Source organism: Suncus etruscus, chromosome 9, assembly GCF_024139225.1.
Source record: "Suncus etruscus isolate mSunEtr1 chromosome 9, mSunEtr1.pri.cur, whole genome shotgun sequence".
Lineage (NCBI taxonomy): Eukaryota > Metazoa > Chordata > Mammalia > Eulipotyphla > Soricidae > Suncus > Suncus etruscus.
In genome coordinates this window covers 108,921,867-108,944,057 of record NC_064856.1, presented here as the reverse complement: position 1 = coordinate 108,944,057, position 22,191 = coordinate 108,921,867, and the positions used below count along the sequence as shown (strand labels likewise).

The 22,191-nt window shown below is 52.1% G+C and overlaps 1 protein-coding gene across 1 annotated transcript; it reads left to right on the top strand.

The window, feature by feature from the left end:
- The first annotated feature begins 15,015 nt into the window (after positions 1-15,015).
- On the top strand, positions 15,016-21,795 carry NAALADL1 (N-acetylated alpha-linked acidic dipeptidase like 1). The gene is made up of 18 exons (XM_049780123.1): positions 15,016-15,200; positions 15,295-15,467; positions 15,561-15,682; positions 15,837-15,959; positions 16,729-17,012; positions 17,106-17,210; positions 17,549-17,634; positions 17,719-17,838; positions 18,812-18,897; positions 18,986-19,049; positions 19,133-19,200; positions 19,638-19,729; positions 19,849-19,939; positions 20,630-20,711; positions 20,800-20,973; positions 21,064-21,148; positions 21,249-21,341; positions 21,609-21,795. The coding sequence occupies exons 1-18, from the start codon at positions 15,016-15,018 to the stop codon at positions 21,793-21,795; spliced, it is 2,220 nt and encodes a 739-aa protein (XP_049636080.1).
- The last annotated feature ends 396 nt before the right edge of the window (positions 21,796-22,191 follow it).

Sequence of the window (22,191 nt, the reverse complement as noted above, 5' to 3'; positions counted from 1 at the left end):
GGACGTTCCAGCTTGAATAAATGAAGGGTCTGTTCAATAAACGCATGCAGTCTGGGGGCCCCTGATTCGAGTGACTCACTAATATTCTCAAGTTGTCAGGCAGCTGGTAATTTTTTTGGGGGGGAGGCATAACCAGCAGTGCTTAAGGATTAGATTACTCCTGGCTTTGTGCTCAACGATCTCTTTGGGGATTTAGAGTCGGCAAACACCCTACCCATTGTACTGTGGCTCCAGCTCTTCATCTACTAGAATATTTGCTGTTTTGGTTTTGGGTCACACCCAGCGGCACTCGGGTTCCTCCTGGCTCTGTGCTCAGAAATCTCCCCTGGCAGTTACTGGGGACCATATGGGATACCGGGATTCCAGCCACCATCCATTCTGGATCAGCTTCTTGCAAAGCAAACGCCTTACAGCTGTGCTATTCTGGCCCCTGTGAATTTTGGTTGGTTGGTTGGTTGGTTGGTTGGTTTTTGCCTGTCTGTTTTTTGGATTTTAGGCCATACCTGGTGGCACTCTGGTTACTCCTAACTCTGCACTTAAATTCCTCCTGACAAGGTAAGTGGTTCAAATCCCGGCATTCCATATGGTCCCCTGATCTGCCAGGAGCGATTTCTGAGCATAGAGCCAGGAGTCACCCCTGAGAGCTGCCGGGTATGACCCCCCCCCCAAAAAAAAAATTCCTCCTGTCAAACTCAGTAGACTATATCGGTTGCAGGAGATCAAACCCGGGTGGCCACATACAAGACAAATGCCCTCCCCACTGTGCTATTGCTCCAGCCCCATATCTATTTTTGTCTACAGATCACACCCAGTCGCTCCCAGAGGCTATCCTGGTGCTGCTGGGAGGGGAGGGGGAGAGAGCCTGTACCAGGAATGCAGGCCATGCTCTCTGACCCCTTAAGCACCTTCCTGTCCCGGGGCCCCTTTTTGCCTTTGCCACCCCTCACGGCAAACGTGACACCAATCCTGCCCTAGTGTGCAAGAACTCGGCACCGGGAGTCCCGCCACTCCAGAGTGGAGACGCTTGTCACTGTCTTCCCCCACCACCACCCGCTTTCCCAGTGACAAGGGGCCTCAGCGATGGGTGTGTATTTCTCCATGTGCTGTCTGGGCACAGCAGGGTACACCCAAGTTCAACCCTTCTGCACCCACCGCTCAGGCTCCTTTCCCTGGGAGAAGAGACCCTGCCAGGACAGTACTGTTGACCCAACCCCGTCCAGAAAGTGGAGCTGGTGTAGGCTCGGCAGTTGCTCCCTGTTCGTTGCCCTCCCCTGCCTGCCAGGCCTCATCCCACCACTCGGCCCTGGGAGTTCTGGGCTGTTCTGCTGTCCTGCTGGCAGGAGCTGGCCAACAAGAACTTGCAGTGGTGTGGACTGCATGGGTGAAGCTGGTTCTAGTGGATTCGAGAGGCATCATGTAGCTTGTCTTATGCTTGGTTCCCATTGGCTGTTTCCAGGTCTAGTGAATCAGTTTACCATGGTACCCTCTGACTCCTTTCAGGTGGTTTTCTTTTCTTTTCTTTCTTTTCTTTTCTTTTCTTTTCTTTTCTTTTCTTTTCTTTTCTTTTCTTTTCTTTTCCTTTCTTTTCTTTTCTTCTTTCTGTCTTTCTTTGTTTTTTTGTTTTTTTTTTTTGTTTTTGGGCCACACCCGACGGTGCTCAGGGGTTACTCCTGGCTGTCTGCTCAGAAATAGCTCCTGGCAGTCACGGGGGACCATATGGGACACCGGGATTCGAACCAACCATCTTTGGTCCTGGATCGGCTGCTTGCAAGGCAAATGCCGCTGTGCTATCTCTCCAGGCCCTTCTTTCTTTCTTTCTTTCTTTCTTTCTTTCTTTCTTTCTTTCTTTCTTTCTTTCTTTCTTTCTTTCTTTCTTTCTTTCTTTCTTTCTTTCTTTCTTTTCTTATTTATTTTGTTTTTTGGGTCACACGCTGCAGTGCTCAGGGATTACTTCTGGCTCTAGGCTCAGAAATTGCCCCTGGCAGGCACAGGGGACCATATGGGATGCTGGGATTCAAACCACTGTCCTGCATGCAAGGCAGAACCTTTCCTCCATGCTATCTCTCCGGCCCCTCATGCCTGGTTTTGAGAAGAGGATGCTGGGAAGGCAATTAGGGATGGGTAGAAACCAAAGTCCACACTTCTGCTCAAATGCTCTGACATTTGACAAACAAGGGGTTGTTTTCCCTGGTTTACAGGACAGTCCCTGAGCCCCAGTATCCTGCCACCAGTGTTTAGGCCTGCCACCCACCATTTACGGGGGTTCAACCTAAGAAACCTTAGCTCGTCATGTTGGTGGTTCACTGGTAACAGGCAGGACAGCAATGCCCAAGCATTTCAGGTCCTCACCGCTTACTCTCCAGAGAGTAAATCCTGGACCTGCGCTGGTCAGGGGTCATGTGGTTTGGAGCAGGGGAGAAAAATTCTAAGGGCTGGTGCATATACTTTGCATGCCAGAGCCCGGGTTTAAGACTCTGGTAGTGTAATTCCTGAGCATGAACTCAGAGCTGGAAGGAATCCTCTGATCACTGCTGGATGGGGGATCCCAAAACAAAATAGAAAAGTATCAGGTTGTCACCTGAATTGTCACTTCTTCCTCCCTCCCTCCCTCCCTCCCTCCCTCCCACCCTTCCTTCCTTCCTTCCTTCCTTCCTTCCTTCCTACTTTCCTTTCCTCCCTCCCTCCCTCCCTCCCTCCCTCCCTCCCTCCCTCCCTCCCTTGTATCTGGGCCACATCCAGTGCTGCTCAGGGCTCATACCCGAGTACACTCAGGTATCACTTCTGGAAGACTCAGTGGATCATATGGAGTCTTAGGGAATCAAGGCTTCAAGGCAGGCACCCTACCCACTATTCTTGTTTTCTTTCTGGCCCCTATCAAATAGACTACTCCAGCTTTAGGGGAGGTACCATAGGTTGGAAGCTATTCCAACAGGGCTTCTATCTCCTCAGCTCCCCCAGGATAAGAGCAGCACCTTCTGCAAGCCCACCAAGAAAATGGGGGTGCAATGCCAGGAGAAGGAGACACTGCAGGAGTCTGAGGTCTGGGGGCCAGGACTGGGTGGGGTGGGGTGTGATGATGAGAAGCATCAGGGCCTCCCAAAGTGGGCAGGAGGCAAGGGGACTGAGGAGTGTTTTTTCTCTTACCAAAAGAGCAGAGCTGACAGGGCATTGGTCTGGTTGTTAGGTTTGGAGGGACAGTGGCCACTCAGGCCCCCAGTCACCTGCACTGCTGACATCGTCCTCACAGCAAATGCTAGACCCAGAGCCCGAGCCCAGAGTCACTTTCCTGCACACGCTCCTAAGCACAGAGGAGTTGGTCGAGCCCAGGACCTCAGACATGTAAGTGGGGGGCAGAGGGGCGCGCTTCTATTGAGTCATCACAGAGAACCCTATAGAGGAGGAGGGTGAGTTAGAGCACCTGGGTTTTGAGTGGGACCCTTTATGGGGCTTCCCCCAGCCTCTGCACCAACCTCACTGCAACCCCTCAGAGACCTGGAAGTGGAGGAGAGCAGCTTCCTGGATGAGGTGAACTGGAACCCCCAGGAGACAGCTGAGGAGTTTGGGCTTCTACAGGAACATTGCAGGAGGTGAGCAGGGGAACCAGGATGGGGGGCAGTGGGTCAGGGCTCGGGCTGGATAAGGACAGCTCCGATTGACTCACCCTCTCTCTGGAGGAGCTTCCAGGCCAGCAGAGTCAGTGACCCCCATGGGCAGGACCCCATCCTCCACATAATGCCATACTCTTCTTATGAGTCCCTTGGGTGCTCTCTGTTCCTGTAGGAACCCCAAAATGATGTCCTTTTTTCAATGTGTGTTCCCACCCTAACTGGATGTGTCCTGGCCGCCTCACTGGGGTGCTGTGTATTGAATCATGATGTCAGACAACCCCTGCAAAGGCTCAGATCCACAAGAGTGGTTCCCCAAAAGGCCAGGTAGCATCCCCATGTGTGGTTCCTTATCGGGGTCCACAGCCAAAAGGGTCCTTAAAGGCCTCGTGGCTCACAGGTTTCAGGCAAGACTCACTAGATGCAGCTCAGGAAGAGCAGCTGAGGGGGCAGGTGGAGGAAAAGATTTCACTCCACCGAACCCCCAGCCCATCAACCCAGCTCTGTCAACCACCCCTATGTGGGCATGCTAGAGGTTTCCTGAATGTTGGCCTTGGCTTTTGATGACTGATCTGCCCTCTTGTCCTCCCCCAGGGGGTACTGAAGGTCCATCCAGCCCTCTGTGGCTCCCCAAATAGCAACAAGTTGCTTTCCCTAGAAGCAAAGTTTTCTAGGAAAAAAAGCGGAGGCTGGAATGATAATACAGCAAGGAGAGTGCTTGCCTTGCACGGGGTCAATACCTGTAGATTCAACTACAGCATCCATAACACACACACACACACACACACACACACACACACACACACACACACACACACACACACACACACACACACACACACCAATTTCAGCCAGGAGTAAGCCCTGAGCATTACCTGGTGTGGCCTCCACAAAACAAAACACCTCATGTGAATTTAAGAGGCCATAATGGGAACCAAGAACCCAAGGGCAGGAAACAAAGAGTGTGGTATAAAAAGTTGGGTATAGAGCCTGGAGAGATAGCACAGCGGTGCTTGCCTTGCAAACAGCCGATCCAGGACCAAAGGTGGTTGGTTCAAATCCCGGTGTCCCATATGGTCCCCCGTGCCTGCCAGGAGCTATTTCTGAGCAGACAGCCAGGAGTAACCCCTGAGTATCGCCGGGTGTGGCCCAAAGACCAATAAAAAAAAAATTGGGTATAAAAGATTTCCATGTATCTGCCTCTCATTGGCTGAGCCGTGCCTGGGGCAGACATGGGAGAAGTTAAGGATGGTTCTCAGCGAAATGTTGGGATGTGTTGAATGTGCCCAAGCCAGCAACCTCCCTCCATCCCTGGATACCCAGTTCCCTGGTGTAACCCAGAGGTCATCTTGCTAACAGGGCACAAGAAGATGTCTCCGTCATGCTCCTCACTTCAGAAACCCAGCAGGTCTTAGCTCTGTGCCAGACTTCCACGTTTGTCACAATGTCAGGTCACAACGTCAGTAAAGGGAAACTGTCCACAGCCTCTTCTCATCTCTGGGCTTAGGGACTCATTTCCTTCCACATCCCAGAGCTGTGCCCAAGGTTCTCCAGACCACCTGAGCTACATCCTGGCTCTAGGACTCTCCTCCTCGGTTCTCTCAGCCTCTGGGCAAATCGGTTCCTTTATGTCTTTTCACAGCCTGTTGAAAATTCCAAGGGCTCTGAAGTGAGAACTCACTGTGTGCGGTGGGAACTGGGGGGATCTTTGAAGGGGCCTTGGAAGCACCTTAGCCCAGCCCACCCTGACCACCCTCTGGTCGGGGCTTGCACTGCTCTGGGCTCCTGGTGAGGCCCCAGACCTGGTCCTTGGTGCCTGTGCCTCATCAAACAACTCATCAGGGGGTGTAGAGAGTATGTGATGGGATTGCTGCAACAAGAATCTGGGGACTTGGGGCCGGGCGGTGGCGCTAGAGGTAAGGTGCCTACCTTTCCTGCGCTAGCCTTGGACAGACCGAGGTTCGATCCCCCGGTGTCCCATATGGTCCCCCAAGCCAGGAGCAACTTCTGAGCACATAGCCAGGAGTAACCCCTGAGCGTTACTGGGTGTGGCCCAAAAAACCAAAAAAAAAAAAAAGGATCTGGGGACTGAGAGGTGCTCTTTTGCTTTCACCATAGGCTGTGGGAATCAGTCCATACTAACCTCAAAAACAACACAGCCCTGGGGGTGAAGTTGCAGAGCCTGGTGAGTCCCTGGGCTCCACCCCACTTCCTTTGCTTGCTGCCCTACCTCCATTCTCCCATCCACCCACCCATCACTCCATCCCTCCTTTCCTCTAGCTGTTCATCTTCCCATCTGTATTCTTATGTATCCATTGGTCCATTTATTCACTTCTTCCCCCATTTGTCAACTCATCCATCTATTCACCCACCCACGCACCAACCCATCCATCCATCCATCCATCCATCCATCCATTCACCCATCTACTCATACATCTACTCATCCATTCATTCTGTCACCTATTCATCCGTCTACCCATCTATCCACCCACCCATCTACCCATTTATCCACCTGCCCATCCACCTACCCACCAATTCATCCATCCATCCATTTCCATCCATCCATCCCATCTGTCCATCATATCTGTCTGTCCATTCATATATCTCCTCTTTATTGTGCCTCCTCCTGTTGCCCAATCAAGTGCCCCTGATGAGGGCCACAGCTGGGCTCCCCACCTCTGAGTCCCTTGCCCTGTGTTCCAGTCCAATTCGATGTGTGAGTTTCTGAAGCAGGAGGTGGCATCGGTCCAACAGGAAATGGCAGCCACCCAGCAGGAAGTGGCAACTGCCCAGCAGGAAATGGAAGCCATTGAGCAGGAAGTAGAGGCTCTCCAGGTGGGAACAGAGGCATACCTGGAGGAGATGGACGAGTGCCAGGAGAGAGCTATGGCCCCCCAAGAAGATTCAGGGGTTGAATGCAGGGACAGAGCTGGAGGTCTCAAGGGAGGAAAACAAGTTTCGGCAGGAGAGGCTGGTGATGTCCCAGGGACCAAAGTCGCTGTGACTGGGTAGGGTGCCTGGAGCACCCTTCATGGATGCTGATGGGCTTCTAGGTGGCATCCAATACCTTGTGTACCCCATAGTTACAGTAAATCGAGTCAAGATTGGCCATGAGCCAAGGTCACCTACTAATTCACCAATAAACTCTGCTGCCACTGAACCTCGTTCTTACATGTCTGGGAAAACTTAGGAATGGGGTGTGAACAGAGAGCTACCCTCTGACATGAACCCCACATTCCTCTGAGCTCCTCCCTTCACAGTGGAGGTGCCAAGTGCCAGCCTCATGGGCAAAGTCTCTGCGATAAGCCCCAGGGTGGGACTGGGGCGGTAGCCCCCCCAAGTCCCTGTTTTCCGGCCAGTAGAGACACCTGCATTAACTCTAAAGGGCAGAACTGGGTGGAGAGCACTGAGCCCGTCCCCTTCCCCATCCCCTTCTTTACTCAGCGCTCTGGATGGGGGATGATGTAAAAGAGTACGTAACCTGTACTCACAGGCATTAGGGCCCTGAAAAACCTTGGTCACCTCTTCATGAGGCACCCTAGTTTTTGCAATTTTCTAGAATTGCATATAGTCATCCAAGCATAGATCTTTATATTTATTTATTTTGTTTTTTGGGTCATTTCAGGCGGTGCTTAGAGGTTACTCCTGGCTCTGCACTCAGAAATCGCTTCTGGCAGGCTCGGGGAACCATATGGGATGCCAGGAATCAAACTGAAGTTGGTCCATCATTGGCCACTTGCAAAGCAAACTCCCTACCACTGTACTATTGCTCTGGCCCCAAGCACAGATCGTTCAGCCCCTGAGTACCACTTGATGTGGCTGGACACCCTCCCCCAAATTGTCAACTGTGTGGTTTACCATCTTCTGACTCAGCTGAGCTGGGGAGAATGCTTCCATGGGGCTAGGCTGGCAGAACCCAGCTCCCAGCCACACACTTGCTTAAGTAGCCTCCCAAGATGGCAAGTGATCCAAGTTAAATGTCTTTAGTGCCCTGACTTTAGAAGTCAATCTTGATTTCCTCGGTGAACTGGGGGACCAGGTTGATGATCCACCATGACTGGTTTGATTGACTTTTGTGGTGCTGGAATTTGAACCCAGGTTTCCTACATGCAAAACACTTGCTTTATGACTGTAGCACATCCTGCCTCCTGGCCCCCCACCAACCCCAATACTGTAGAGTCCTAATATATATATATAGGAAAGAACAGAATGAAACACAAGTAGATAGAGATGGGATAGGGGTTAAGGCTCTTGCTTGGCATGTGACTAATTCAGGTTTGATCCTCAGCACCTTATATGGTTCCCTGGAGCACTTTCAGCCCAGGAGTCATCACTGAGCACCCCAGGTGTGCCCCTATTCAAAAAGAATAAGACAAGGAGCTAAAGTAGATATTCCAACAGAAGGTTTTCCAGGCTAGTTTAAAATAGTGGCAGGGGCTGGAGTGATTAAGGTGTTTTCCTTGCATGCAGCCTACCTGGGATGGACCCCAGTTCGATCTCCAGTATCCCATCTGGTTCCCCGAGCCTGCCAGGAGCGACTTCTGAGTGCAGAGCCAGGAGTAACTCCTGAGCACCGCCAGGTGTGGCCCACAAACAAACAAACGAACAAACAAAAAATAGTGGCAAAGAAGGATTTTGAATTTATCTAGTCTCATGGACAAATGTCCTTAGCAATTGCTTCTACAACCAGCTGGAGACCTCACAGTGCAGTTTCTTCTCCACAGAGATGGGAAGGCCAGTGGGACAAATAGAGATGGAGAAGCTGTCTTGCCCCAAGCCCAAACCTGCGTGGAACCCCACTCAAGGCAGCTGTGACAGTGGGGAATATCTCACTGAGAAGCAGGGGGCATGCGGCTCATCTCCGGCCTCACAAACCTGAATACCTGCTTTAGGGGGATGAAGCTCTGAAACACTGGCTCAGAAAACCAATGGACTGGAGGCCACAGAGATGACACAATGGGTAGGGCCTTGTATGCAGCTGATCTGAGTTCAATCCCTGGCACCACATACCTGAGCATTGCCAGGAGTGATCCCTGAGCACAGAGTCAGGAGTAAGCCCTGAACACCACCGGATAAACCCCTTCAAAAATAAGAATGAGGGGCCGGAGAGATAGCATAGAGGTAGGGCGTTTGCCTTTCATGCAGAAGGATGGTGGTTCGAATCCCGGCATCCCATATGGTCCCCCATGCCTGCCAGGAGCGATTTCTGAGCGTGGAGCCAGAAGTGACCCCTGAGCGCTGCCGGGTGTGACCCCCCCCAAAAAAAAGAATGAAATCTGAAAGTAGCCCCAAAGAAAGTCCTCTATAGGAAGAAAACAGGAAAGAAGAAGGGAGCAGAGTGGAAAACAAAAACAACCAGATGACAGAAAACAAAGTGGCAATAAATCCATATCTATCAATGATCACTCTCAATGGAAACAAACTGAATTCTCCACTTAGGAGACAGAGTGACTGAGTATAAAATGATATAAAATGAATGTGGATATCCCCTCCCCCAACTTTTTTTTTTTGGGGGGGTCACACCCGGCAGTGCTCAGGGATTATTCCTGGCTCCAGGCTCAGAAATTGCTCCTGGCAGGCACAGGGGTGGGGGTGGGGGTACCATTTGGGACGCCAGGATTCGAACCTATGACTTCCTGCATGAAAGGCAAACACCTTACCTCCATGCTATCTCTCCAGCCCCATGCTATCTCTCCGGCCCCTTCCCCCAACTTCTTATTTATCCCACCTGAATGATCAGAACTGCCCACACCTGGAATGGGCGGGTAGAAGAGTTTGCAGGGGAAAGAGGGAGGGACTAAGGAGAGTTAAAGAGAGGAAGGAGAGGCATCATTGGGAGAGAGCCATCGTCATCAGAGATACAACATCAGATTCAGCATCAGCAATTCAGTATCATCAGGGAAGCAGCAGCAGGAACATCACCAAAGGGAGTTGGTCTGCCTGGAAGCCAGTTAGGAAGCCTGGCAAAAGCAGCAGAAAGGGAGGTAGAGGCCGAGAGAGCCCAGTAGCAGTAGAGAAGTAGCTTCGAGGAAAAGGCTTAGTATGGAGGCCATGTGAGGAGGTGTACATGGTGGCAGGGACTATGAAATCAAGCTGGCTGACTCCTGAAACTTCATCTGACTGCTTTGGGAATCTCTCCACCCTCACCCTGCAACCTTCAGACCTGCCAGACTGTAGGGGCTGCTGGAGCCGGGTCGAGTCCAGAAAGGCCTCACCATCCCCACACCAACCCCAGGACTCTTTAATTTTTATTAATACAACAAATGAGGGGCCAGAGAGAAAGAATGGAGGTAAGGTGTTTGCCTTTCATGCAGAGGGTCATTGGTTCGAATCCCGGCATCCCATATGGTGTCCCGAGCCTGCCAGGAGCGATTTCTGAGCGTGGAACCAGGAGTAACCCCTGAGTGCTGCTGAGTGTGACCTAAAAACAAAAACAAACAAACAAACAAAAAAGACAACAAATGAGGTACTAGCATGACAGCACAGTGGGGAGGGCATTTGCCTTGCACAGGGCCAACCTGGGTTCAATCCCCGACATCCCATATAGTCCGCTGAGCCGGCCAGGAGCAATTTCTGAGAGCAGAGCCAGAAGTAACTCCTGAGTGCTACCAGATGTGACCCAAAAACAAAAACAAAACAAAAATAAATGATCAATCTGCCTGTAAATCCTTTATTGCATGTCCTGGGTTAAACTCTGGACATAGCACAATCCACTGAGTAATACCGAAACAATTTTCAAGCACCAGCAGGTGTGGTCCAAAAATAAAAGAAAATAAAAAGGATTTATCTATATTTTATCTATGAGGTTCTATAAGGAAACACTGACACAAGAACCAAGGGATGGAGAAACGTGTTTCATAGAAAGGAAAACAGAAATAAAGCTGGTTCGTGTATCTCCAAAAATAGAGAGAGCTCAAACCACAAACCTGGAATAAGAGAAAAAGTAGGACATAATAGAATGATAAAGAGGGAAGTTTATGGACAAGAGCAATAGTACAGTGGGGAAGACGTTTACCTTGCATGCAACCAACCCAGTTTGATCCCCAGCATCCCATATAGTCCTCTGAATCTGACAGGAATAATTTCGGAGTGCAAAACCAGGAGTAACCCCTGAGCAACATGGGTGTACCCCCTATAAAAACAAAAACAACAAATAAAAGTCAAGTCCAACTAAAGAATATAACCATGACATGCATATATGCATCCTATAAGAGGGCACCAAAATATTTAAAGCAAATGTAAGTGAGTCTAAAGGAATTAACAATAGAATAGAAAAAATAAACAAACAAAAAACAGTAGAATAGAGTAGTGGACATTATGATCCTTAGTTATATCAATGAGAAGATTATCCAGACAGAAAATCAACACAGAAACATTGACCTTAAAGAATATACATAGTTATTTAACATACATATATATTTAAATAACATAACATAATTCAGATAGACTTAATAGATGCACATAGAACATTCCACCCCAGGGGCCGGAGAGATAGCATGGATGTAAGGCGTTTGCCTTTCATGTAGAAGGTCATTGGTTCGAATCCTGGCATCCCATATGGTCCCCCAAGCCTGCCAGGAGCGATTTCTGAGTGTGGAGCCAGGAGTAACCCCTGAGTGCTGCTGGGTATGACCCAAAAACCAAAACCAAAACAAAACAAAAAAAACATTCCAGCCCAAAGAAGAATATATAGAATGTCTATAAATTCTACTTTTTGCATATATATTTATATATCTGCAAATTTTAAGTGCTTATGGAACATTCTCCAAGAGAGATCAGACAGAGTTTCAATAAATTTAAGATTTAAATCATATTAAATCATATCATTTTCTGGGGCCAGAAAAATAGTACAACAGGTCTTGCATGCAGCTGACCCAAGTTCAATTCCCAGTACTTAAAATGGTCTCCTGAGCACCGCCAGGAGTGATCCCTGAACTCAGCCAGGAGTAAAACCTGAGTGTTACCAGGTGTGGTTAAAAAATAAGGCATATGGGACACCAGGGGATTCGAACCAACCACCTTTGGTCCTGGATCGGCTGCTTGCAAGGCAAACACCACTGTGCTATTTCTCCAGGCCCTCATTTATTTTTTTTTTGCCACACCAGGTGGTGTTCAGGGTTTACTCCTGGCTCTACCAGGGTTTGTTGTTGTTGTTGTTGTTGTTGTTGTTGGGGGGGGTTTATGGACCATACCTGGTAGCACTCAGGTGTTACTTCTGACTCTGCTCAAAAATTGCTCCTGGCAGGCTCCAGGATCTTATTGAATGCTGGGATTGAACCCAAGTTGGTCGAGTGCAAGGCAAGCACCCCTGCTTCGATTTATACAACCTTAGACTTAATCATGAAAAAATAGAAAGTATAAACATCCATAATCACTAAGGAAACTGAATCGACAAGCAAAATAATCTTTGCCTGCAAATCTCATATTAGACAGTTTTCACTGATAAAATCTACCAAACACCCAAAGATTGGATCCCTGACCTCAAACTCTTCCAAAGCTTTAAAAGGAGAGGACACTTCCATGCTCATTTTATGAGGCCCATATTACCCTGATATCTGACAGATTGTGTCCACACCCCAGTAGGTGCCTGCCATGGGTTCTGATAAGCGTCAAGGTTGTGCTTCAGGAAAGAGTAATTGCACCATTGAGGACTGTGACTTCCTGTTACCCTCCTTGGTGTCGTTGATCCCGAGACCTTCACCCATCGTCCCCCCTCCCTCCACATGCTAACACAATAATCCAGAAGTACAAGGGGGGGCTGGGGGTGATACTGGCCAAATGGGGTGAGAGAAGGGGATGCTCTATGAAATATTTCTCTTACATGCATGCATGCGCACACACACATACACAAAGGTATGGCTCATCCTCCAGTTTCTTTGACATTCTGGAACAATTAGAAGGCTGCAGCTGGGTGGAGACCCAAGGAAGGACAGACTCTGAAGGGTGGGGCAGTGCAGCTTCTCACAGATACTGTCCCAGCCCTGCCCAGCTCTGTGCCAACGTTCTGGAAGAACTTCAGTGTTTGGACTGATACGTGGTGTCTTTCCCCTTCTGCTTTTTCTGCACACACTGGCGTTTAGCACAAAGTGGGCCCCTGGCCTCTGTACGCTGAGTGCCTTCTCCCTGGACAGTGCTCAAGATGAGCAGAAACCTTTCAGGAGTTTCCCTCCTTTGCAAAATTATTGATTCCCCTCATGAGGAACATGCAGGTTTTCCCTCTGAAAGGGGCACTTGCCTCTCAGATGACCCAACCCTGTCTGAGTTCCTTGAAACCTTGGCTTCCACTTAACCTGGTTGATAGAAGGTGTGGAGTTGAATGAAAGAATGAGATTTGTGGGGCTGGAGCGATGGCACAGCAGTAGGGCATTTGCCTTGCAAACATCCAACCCAGGATGGATCCCAGTTTGATTCCTGGCATCCCATATGGTCCCCTGAGCCTGCCAGGAGCGATTTCTGAGCATAGAGCCTGAAGTGCCGCTGGGTATGGACCCCCCCCTCCAATGAGATTTGCAGCTGTAAATGAAGATGTTAACAGATACAAGGATGGGTTAACAGTGACTGGCTGGATAAGCTAGGGGATCACAGAGTAGGTGTGTGGGAGATAAATGGACAGATTGCTGCAGGAATGGCTGCACAGATGAGTGTATGGGTGTATAGCTGGTGGGTGACAAGATTCATGGCTGCTTGCAAGGATGCAGGCATTGTTGTATAGCTCTATGAATGGATGTATGTATGCATGGATGTGAAGATGGAAGACAGAATGTGAACATGAATGCAAAGATGGCTGGATATATGCATAGGTGGATGGGTGGACAGATGAAGAGCTGGATGGTGTCCAGACAATTTCAGGGACTAGAAAAGAAAACATGAGCCAAGGAGCTGCCTGTTTTGCCCTCTGTGCCCTCTCTTGGATGAGAAGATTCTCTATAGGTGGTTTTATTTTTGTTATTTTTATTGTTTTTTGTTTTTGGGTCACACCCGGCAGTGCTCAGAGGTTACTCCTTGCTCTATGCTCAGGAATTGCTCCTGGCAGGCTCGGGGGACCATATGGGATGCCGGGATTTGAACCACCATCCTTCTGCATGCAAAGCAAAACACCCTACCTCTATGCTATCTCTCCAGCCCCTACAGATGGTCTTGTTGCTTGTTTGGTTTTGGTTTGGCACTATACCCTCCAGTGCTCAGGAGTTATGCTCTGCACTCACACCTGGTGGTGCTCAGGGGACCATATGGAATGCCAAAGATCGAACTTGAGTCTGCCACATACAAGGCAAGTGTCCTCCAGCCCCTGTAGAAATGGTTTTATGAATGAAGAGTATCACAGTTTTGTGGCAAGTGTTCCATTATTCTTGTTTTCCAGCTAAGAAATTCAATTCCAAGAAGCAAAGGGAATGGTCTATGGCCACTGATAGTTTTGAGGATGGGACTGGAACTCAGGACTGAGAGTGTTGGTGACCCAGTGGCCCTAAGGCCTTCGGGACCTCCCAGCTCCATTCTCAGAGACCCTGGGTGGAACCTCAAGATCCTGGCTAGTATTACATTTCCTGGAGCTTCTTTCTTGCTTCTGAGATGGATGTGACCACTCATCCTCTTTCCCAGGACACCCCCTCATGGTCCCTGCTATTGAGGAACCAACAGGCAGAAACGGGGCTGGAAAGACTCCTAGCAAGTGTTGCACCCTGATTTTCTTCTCTGGCACCCTGTGATGCCTGAGCACAGCTGGGCTGGAGCTAATGTCAATTTGTGTGTGTGTGTGTGTTTTGTTTTTGTTTTTGTTTTTTGGGCCACACCCAGTGGTGCTCAGGGGTTACTCCTGGCTGCTCAGAAATAGCTCCTGGCAGGCATGGGGGACCATACGGGACACTGGGATTCGAACAACCACCTTTGGTCCTGGATCTGCTGCTTGCAAGGCAAACGCCGCTGTGCTATCTCTCCGGGCCCACTAATGTCAATTTGTATTAGGCTAAACTCTATGCCTCTGAAATAGGTTTGCCCAGTGCAAGCCCTCCACACACACACCCCAAAAAAGCTCAGAGACCCAGGAAAGTGGCTCAGCAGCAAAGCATATGCCTTTATGCAAAAGACCTGGGTTCGACCCGCTGGCATTGATCATAAAAGAAGTGCCATGGGCCCGGAGAGATAGCACAGCGGTGTTTGCCTTGCAAGCAGCCGATCCAGGACCAAAGGTGGTTGGTTCGAATCCCGGTGTCCCATATGGTCCCCCGTGCCTGCCAGGAGCTATTTCTGAGCAGATAGCCAGGAGTAACCCCTGAGCACCACTGGGTGTGGCCCAAAAACCAAAAAAAAAAAAAAAAAAAAAAAAAAAGGGCCATGACACTCTGGCTATTCTATTAATGGTTAACCAGGGGGCATCTATAAGGAGCCTCTCCCGCCAGCCTGGGCACCAATGATGCAGTGGGTTAAAGTGCTAGGGGGGATCCTAGGGGCTACTGCCCTTTTAGGGCTGGGGATCATTCTGGGCCACTTTGCTATTCCTAAAGGGGACAATCTTCCAGCCCCCCAAGACCTGGATCTGCAGCTCCTAGACACCGTGATGGGGCAGCTGAGTGCCACCAGGATCCGGGATAACCTCAGGTGAGGGCCCTGTGTGCCTCTGAGCCTTCAGCACACTCCCTGCCCCCCAGTTCCAGCCAGCCTGACTCAGGCCTGCTCCACCCTTGCCCCGCAGAGAACTTTCCAAGGAGCCACATCTGGCCACCAGCCCCCAGGATGAGAAACTTGTACAGTTGCTACTACAGCGCTGGCGGGACCCAGAGTCGGGTCTGGATGCAGCTGAGGCCCCCCAGTACCAAGTGCTGCTGTCTTTTCCCAATCAGAGGCAGCCAAACCGCGTGTCTGTGGGTGAGGGCCTTAGGGGCAGGGTGTCAGGGGCAGAGTGGATGCCGTGGGGTGGGGGAGCAGCTAGATCAACCCTGACCTGAAATCTCTCCGCAGTGAATACCGCTGGTCAAACCCTCTTCTCATGCCGCCAGAGCGAGGAGACTCTAACCGGGGATCAGGGGGACCCCAATGTGGTGCCGCCCTATGCTGCTTATGCTCCAGCCGGAAGCCCACAGGTGAGTCGACATGTCCCCTTGACACTGTGCTCTGGCCAGCCCCAGATGAGACAGGAAACAATGAATCCAGCCTCCTGCCCCTCCTCTCTGCCCCCCCCCCCCCGGCCGCCGCCCATTCCTGGGCCAAACCCTAAGCTCATCTCTTTTGGACTAGGGTCTCCTGGTCTATGCCAACCGGGGTACGGAACAAGACTTCCAGGAACTCCAAAATAAAGGCATTGATCTCTATAACACCATTGCCCTCACCCGCTATGGGGGTGCTGGGCGTGGGGCCAAGGTGAGTTGCCCCACTCATGCCTGTGCTGGAGAGGGAGAGGGGCCCTGGGTGAATGGGTGGAAAGCAGGAAGGGCCCTAACCGCTTGTGCTATTGTTCTGGCCCCTCTGCGGCTACTTTTGCCTGTGGGAACTTGGTGTTCCACACCGAACTCATCTGTGACCCCCCCTTGGGTCGCTCCCACCTTTGGACTTGGAGAACAAACACAGCTGCGCATACCTAACTTCCTTTGCCCATGGCACAATGGGGGTGCGAGTCTTTCCTCCCTGAGGAACACAGCCTATACCCCATGTTCTCTGACAGGGGAAAGGGGACACTACCTGATGGTGCTTGGGGGATCCTAGACTTTTCTAGGGATCAAACCCAAGGCAGCCATCTGCAAAATAAGCTCTTTCCCCTCTTGTACTCTCTCTCTCCAACCCCCAGCACTTTAAAAGTTTGATCTCATGGGGCAGGAGCGGTAACATAGCAGTAGGGCATTTGCCTCACACGCAGCTGCCCAGGGCTGACCTGGGTTCAATCCCCGGCGTCCTATATGGTTCCCTGAACTAGGAGCGATTTCTGAGTGCAGAGCCAGGAGTAACCCCTGAGCATCACCAAGTGTAGCCCAAAATAAATAAAAGTTTGATCTCAGGCAGTATCTAAACAGGCAGGCCACAATACGCTGGGGGGACAGGTATGGCATGTTTTTCCTTCATCTACAGGAGGAAGGGGGTTAGTACCATCTTCTGCCCCCCCCCCAGTGACAGCCCCCTCATCCTCCTCCCCCAGGCTATCAATGCTGCCAAATTCGGGGTGGCTGGGCTATTGGTCTACACGGATCCTGCTGACATCAACGACGGGCGAAGCCTCCCCAATGAGACCTACCCACACTCTTGGCACATGCCGCCCTCCGGGGTGGAACGAGGCTCCTACTATGAGAACTTTGGGGATCCCCTGACTCCCTACCTTCCGGCCACTTACTCATCTTTCCGCCTGGACCCAGACAAGGTCCCTGGATTTCCTCCAATTCCCACCCAGCCCATAGGCTTCGAGGATGCCAAAGTGCTTCTCTGGTGAGCTTGAGCCTTGGGGTGCCCTGGCCAGTGGCCTCCCAACTTCATCCCAACACCCTTGCTGACTCTAAGGGGCCTTCCCATCATCCACAGTAATCTCGAGGGAGCTGTAGCTCCTGCTGCCTGGCAGGGCGCCCTGGGCTGTGACTACAAGGTGGGGCCTGGTTTCAGGACCGGCAGTAACTTCACAGCAGATAGGTGAGGGGGTACCCCAAAACCCAGCTCCCCTTCCTTTCTTTTTTTTTTTTTTTTTTTTTTGGTTTTTGGGCCACACCCGTTTGACGCTCAGGGGTTACTCCTGGCTATGTGCTCAGAAATCGCCCCTGGCTTGGGGGGACCATATGGGACGCCGGGGGATCGAACCGCGGTCCTTCCTTGGCTAGCGCTTGCAAGGCAGACACCTTACCTCCAGCGCCACCTACCCGGCCCCTCCCCTTCCTTTCTTAGGCTTTCTCTACCCCTTTTATTTTCCTGTGCATACAGGGCAGGGATTGGGGATACATAACACCCCACCCTCAGGTGCTTTCCCTTTGCAGCCAGGTTAACATGACTATTGGCAACCAACTGGAGCTGCGGAACTCCTCAAACGTCCTGGGGATCATTCGGGGAGCTGTGGAGCCTGGTGAGCACACCACCCCTTCCCCCTCCTGCCCTGCCCTGCAGTGCCCCCCTCCAGCTCCTGTCTCACTCACTGTCCCTCCCCCAGATCGCTATGTGCTTTACGGGAACCACAGAGACAGCTGGGTACACGGGGCGGTGGACCCCAGCAGTGGCACGGCTGTCCTTCTCGAGCTCACTCGCGTCTTGGGGACCCTATTGAAGAAAGGTGAGGCCGCCCCCCCCCCCCCGGGTCCAGGGATTCCCCTCCTGGTGGGGGTCACTTGCCTCAGCTGGGCATTCCATCTTCCTTTCTCCTTCCCTCTTTCCTTTTCCCTCCTTCCCTCTCTCCTTCATTCATTTCCCTCCTTTTGTTTCCTCTTTCCTTCCCTTAGTCCTTTTTTTCTACTTCCTTCCCCATTGCTTCTTTTCCCCCTTCCTCCTATTCTTCCCTCCCTTTTGGGCCACACCCGGTGACGCTCAGGGGTTACTCCTGGCTATGTGCTCAGAAGTCGCTCCTGGCTTGGGGGACCATATGGGACGCTGGGGGATCAAACCGCGGTCCATCCTAGGCTAGCGCTGGCAAGGCAGACAGACACCTTACCTCTAGCGCCACCACGCAGGCCCCTCCTTATTCTTTCCCTCCTTTCTTTTCTTCCTTCCTTCCTTCCTTCCTTCCTTCCTTCCTTCCTTCCTTCCTTCCTTCCTTCTTTTCCTATTTTACTTTGTTTCCTCTTTTCCTCTCTCCTTCCTTTCTATTTCCCCCTCCTTCCCTTCCTTCCTCTTCCAACACCCACATAAGTCAAAGTTGGTATAACTGGGACAGAGAGCCAGGACAGTCATGCAACAGCTCCTGTATCTCTGGTATCCTTGGATTGGAGCCAGACCCTGGAGTCAGGCTATTCCCACAAACTAGAGGAGGAAACAGAATCTTAGACCCCGAATTAATGTCGGGGAGCACATTGTTTGGGCCACGCCTGAGTGCTGTGAAGAGAAACTTTTGGTGCAACCTGATGGTGCTGGGAGCAGTGCAGGGAAAGGGGGTCCTGGGAAGGAGGGTCTGCACTGGGGAGCAGGGCAGGCAGGATCAGCCCTGGGGTCTCTCTCATCCTGGATAAAGCACAAAAAAAGGCGCCTGGCAGCTGTCCCAGGTGCCCGACCTTGCTCCCACTTCCCCACGACGACCCTCTCTCCCTGCCTAGGCACCTGGCGCCCCCGAAGATCAATCGTGTTTGCCAGCTGGGGGGCAGAGGAGTTTGGTCTCATTGGTTCCACGGAGTTCACGGAGGTGCGTGAGCCCCTCCCTGGGTCAGGGACAGGGTGCTGGACGGGATGGGGGGTGTTGGGGTCTGGGCTGATGGCACACCCGGCCCCAGGAGGCCTTCCACAGGCTGCAGGAGCGCGCTGTGGCCTACATCAACGTGGACATCGCGGTGTTCGGTAGGCGGCGAGGCCGGCGTGGGGTGTGGTGGGAGCAAGGGGGAACCTGGGTGCAAACTCTCTGCGCCCCCCCACCTCCGCAGCCAACGCCACCCTGAGAGCCCAGGGGACGCCCCCCGTGCAAAATGTCATCTTCTCTGCAGCCCAGCAGGTGGGACGAGGGACCAGGGGTGAGGTCGAGTGGGCGTGACCAACAAGTGGGCGGAGTTTCTGAAGTGGGTCTCTATGTGGGCGTGGTTAGTCGGTGGGGCGGAGCCACAGGCGTGGCTAGCCAATGGGCGGTGTCTCCGGGGGCGGGGCCTGAGCTGGCACTAGGTGAATGGACAGGTTGGAAGTGGGCGGGGTCGAGAGATAGTACAGCGGTAGGGCCTTTGCCTTGCACGCGGATGATCCAGGACAGATGGTGGTTCGAATCCCGGCATCCCATATGGTCCCTCCGTGCCTGCCAGGAGAGATTTCTGAGCACAGAGCCAGCAGTAGTAATCCCTGAGCACCACAGGGTGTGACCCAAACACAAACAAACAAAAAACAAAGATAAAGAAGGTTGGGTCTGGGGACTGGCAAGCCCAAGCCCAATTCTCTCCCTAGGTCCAGGCTCCTGGCGCTGGCAGCCTCAGCGTCTATGACAACTGGATCCAGTATTTCAATCGAAGCAGCCCGGTGCATGGCCTGATCCCCAGGTGAGGGCAGGGACCACCAGAGAGGACCCCCCAGAGGGGTGTGTGTGTGTGTGTGTGTGTGTGTGTGTGTGTGTGTGTGTCCCCTACAGTCCTCTTCTTACCCTTCTTCTTACCCACAGCCTGGGCTCTCTGGGCGCTGGCAGTGACTACGCACCCTTCGTCCACTTCCTGGGCATCTCCTCCATGGACATCGCCTATACCTATGACCGGGTGAGCTTGAGGTCACTGTGGCTTGGTTCTTTGCCCCTAAAGTGGTCTATTCAATCCGCTGGGCCACTCACCTAGGCCAAGTTGCTTTATCTCCCTGAACATCTGCTTGGGCCCATGTGTTATTTTATCCAGTTTAAGAGGCTGGGTTTGTTTTTTTGTTTTGTTTTTGATTTTTTGGGCCACACCCAGTGATGCTGAGGGGTTACTCCTGGCTATATGCTCAGATATTGTTCCTGGCTTGGGGGGCCATATGGGACGCTGGGGATCGAGCCGCGGTTCATCCTAGGTCAGATGCGTGCAAGACAAACGCCTTACTGCTGCGCCACTGCTCCAGCCCCAAGAGGCTAGCGTTGTAAACTGCACCAATCTGATGTGCATAGAGGAGGGAGACGAGAGGAAGGATAGAGGGCCCAGCCTGTCTCTTTGGGCACAGACCCTGCCCTCCTTCCTGATCACACTGTCTTCGTGTTGGGTTGACATTTGTATCATGTGAGCAATACCAGAGCCGGACTGAGCTGTTCCATGTTCTCTATGGAGGCATGATCCTGACCTGTTTGTGCTCTCTGAGCTGTAAAGGGAGACTTCTAAAAGCAGCCAAGTGGACAAGAGAGCGACTTAGCAGAAATCATTCACGTGGTTTCGCCTCTTCTCACTTCCACAAACCCAGCCTCCCTGGCCTTCTCCCCACAGAGCAAGACCTCAGCCCGGATCTACCCCACCTACCACACAGCCTTCGACACCTTTGATTATGTGGACAAGTTTGTAGATCCTGGTGAGGTGGGGTTTGGGGGTGCCACGAGACCCCCAAAGGAGGAGGACGGGCTGAAGGTTGAGCGGCGGTCTTGGTTTCCTCCTGGCAGACTTTACCAGCCACCAAGCAGTGGCTCGGGTGGCAGGAAACGTGGTTCTTCGACTCAGCGACAGCCTCTTCCTGCCCCTGAATGTCAAGGACTACAACGAGACACTCCACAGTTTCTTGCAGGCGGCCCAGGAGGGCCTGGGGGCAGTGCTGGAGCGAGAGGGAATTAGCCTGGGTGCGGAACCCACCGGACTTGGGAGGCTTGGGGCCCTCGGGTGCAGGTAGCCTGCAGCCCCAAGACTGAGCGGCAGGCTATCCCCTACAGGGCCTCTGGTGAGCGCAGTGGAGAAGTTTGAGAAGGCTGTCGAGACGTTGAGCCGGCACCAGTCAGAGCTTCAGGAGAACCCCAAGTGAGGGCAGCCAGCAGGTGTAGGGCAGGTGGCACAGAGTGGGGCACGGGGCAGGGCACGGGCTCCAAATTAGGTGCCCCATTTCCCCCACACCCTCCAGCCCTCTGCAGGTCCGGATGCTCAATGACCAGCTGATGCTCCTGGAACGGACCTTCCTGAACCCACGAGCATTCCCACAGGAGCTGTACTACAGGTGAGTCTGGCCCTGGGACAGGGGGATGAGAGCTCAGCCTGGATCCCTAAGAACCAGGCGGGATATGGGGCCCCAGGTGAGGGGCAGTGGGCCAAGGTCACTTGGGCACTAGAACTGACCTCCCTCTTGGCTGCCAGAGTCCCCACTTCTGGAGATAGCAGGGAGGTATTTTGAACTATGGAAGGAATTGAGATGTTTGTTCCAGGCTGAAGAGAGGACCCTCCCTTTTCTGGTCTCTGCATGACCCTGCCCCCTTTCTTCTGCTAGTCACGTACTCTGGGCACCTCGCAGCGGCTCAGTCCCCACCTTCCCAGGCCTGTCCAATGCCTTCTCTCGGGCCAACAGCACTGGCGCTGGCACTGCAGAGTGGAAGGAAGTACATCAGCAGCTTAGCATTGTGGTGGCCGCCCTGGAGGGTGCAGCAGCTACTCTCAAACCAGTGGCTGACCTCTGACCCCCACCCTCCTTCAGTGCTCCCTATTTTCCTGGGGGTGCAGGAGAATGTGAGCTCTCACCTCTGCTGTCACCAATTGTGGACACTTCAGAGGTGACAAACCCTGTATGGTCATTTGTGGCCCTGGCTGGCAGAAGCTGGAGACTAGAGCCTGGGGGTGGGCATGGAGACCCCCCTGGAGACCTGAAGGGCAGATGTGGATGAGAAGCATCAATGTTGGGGAGGTGAAGAAACTGAGGCCAGAGTGGATAGGGGCCTGGCCAATCTGTGTTCCTCTCCTTCATCTCTGCCACCCCTACAATAAATGAAGCCTCACTCTGGTTCAAAGAGAAGAACCAAACCCAGAACAAGTTATTTTATTGCCTTGAGGATGAAGAAAAAGAACTAGGGTGTCCA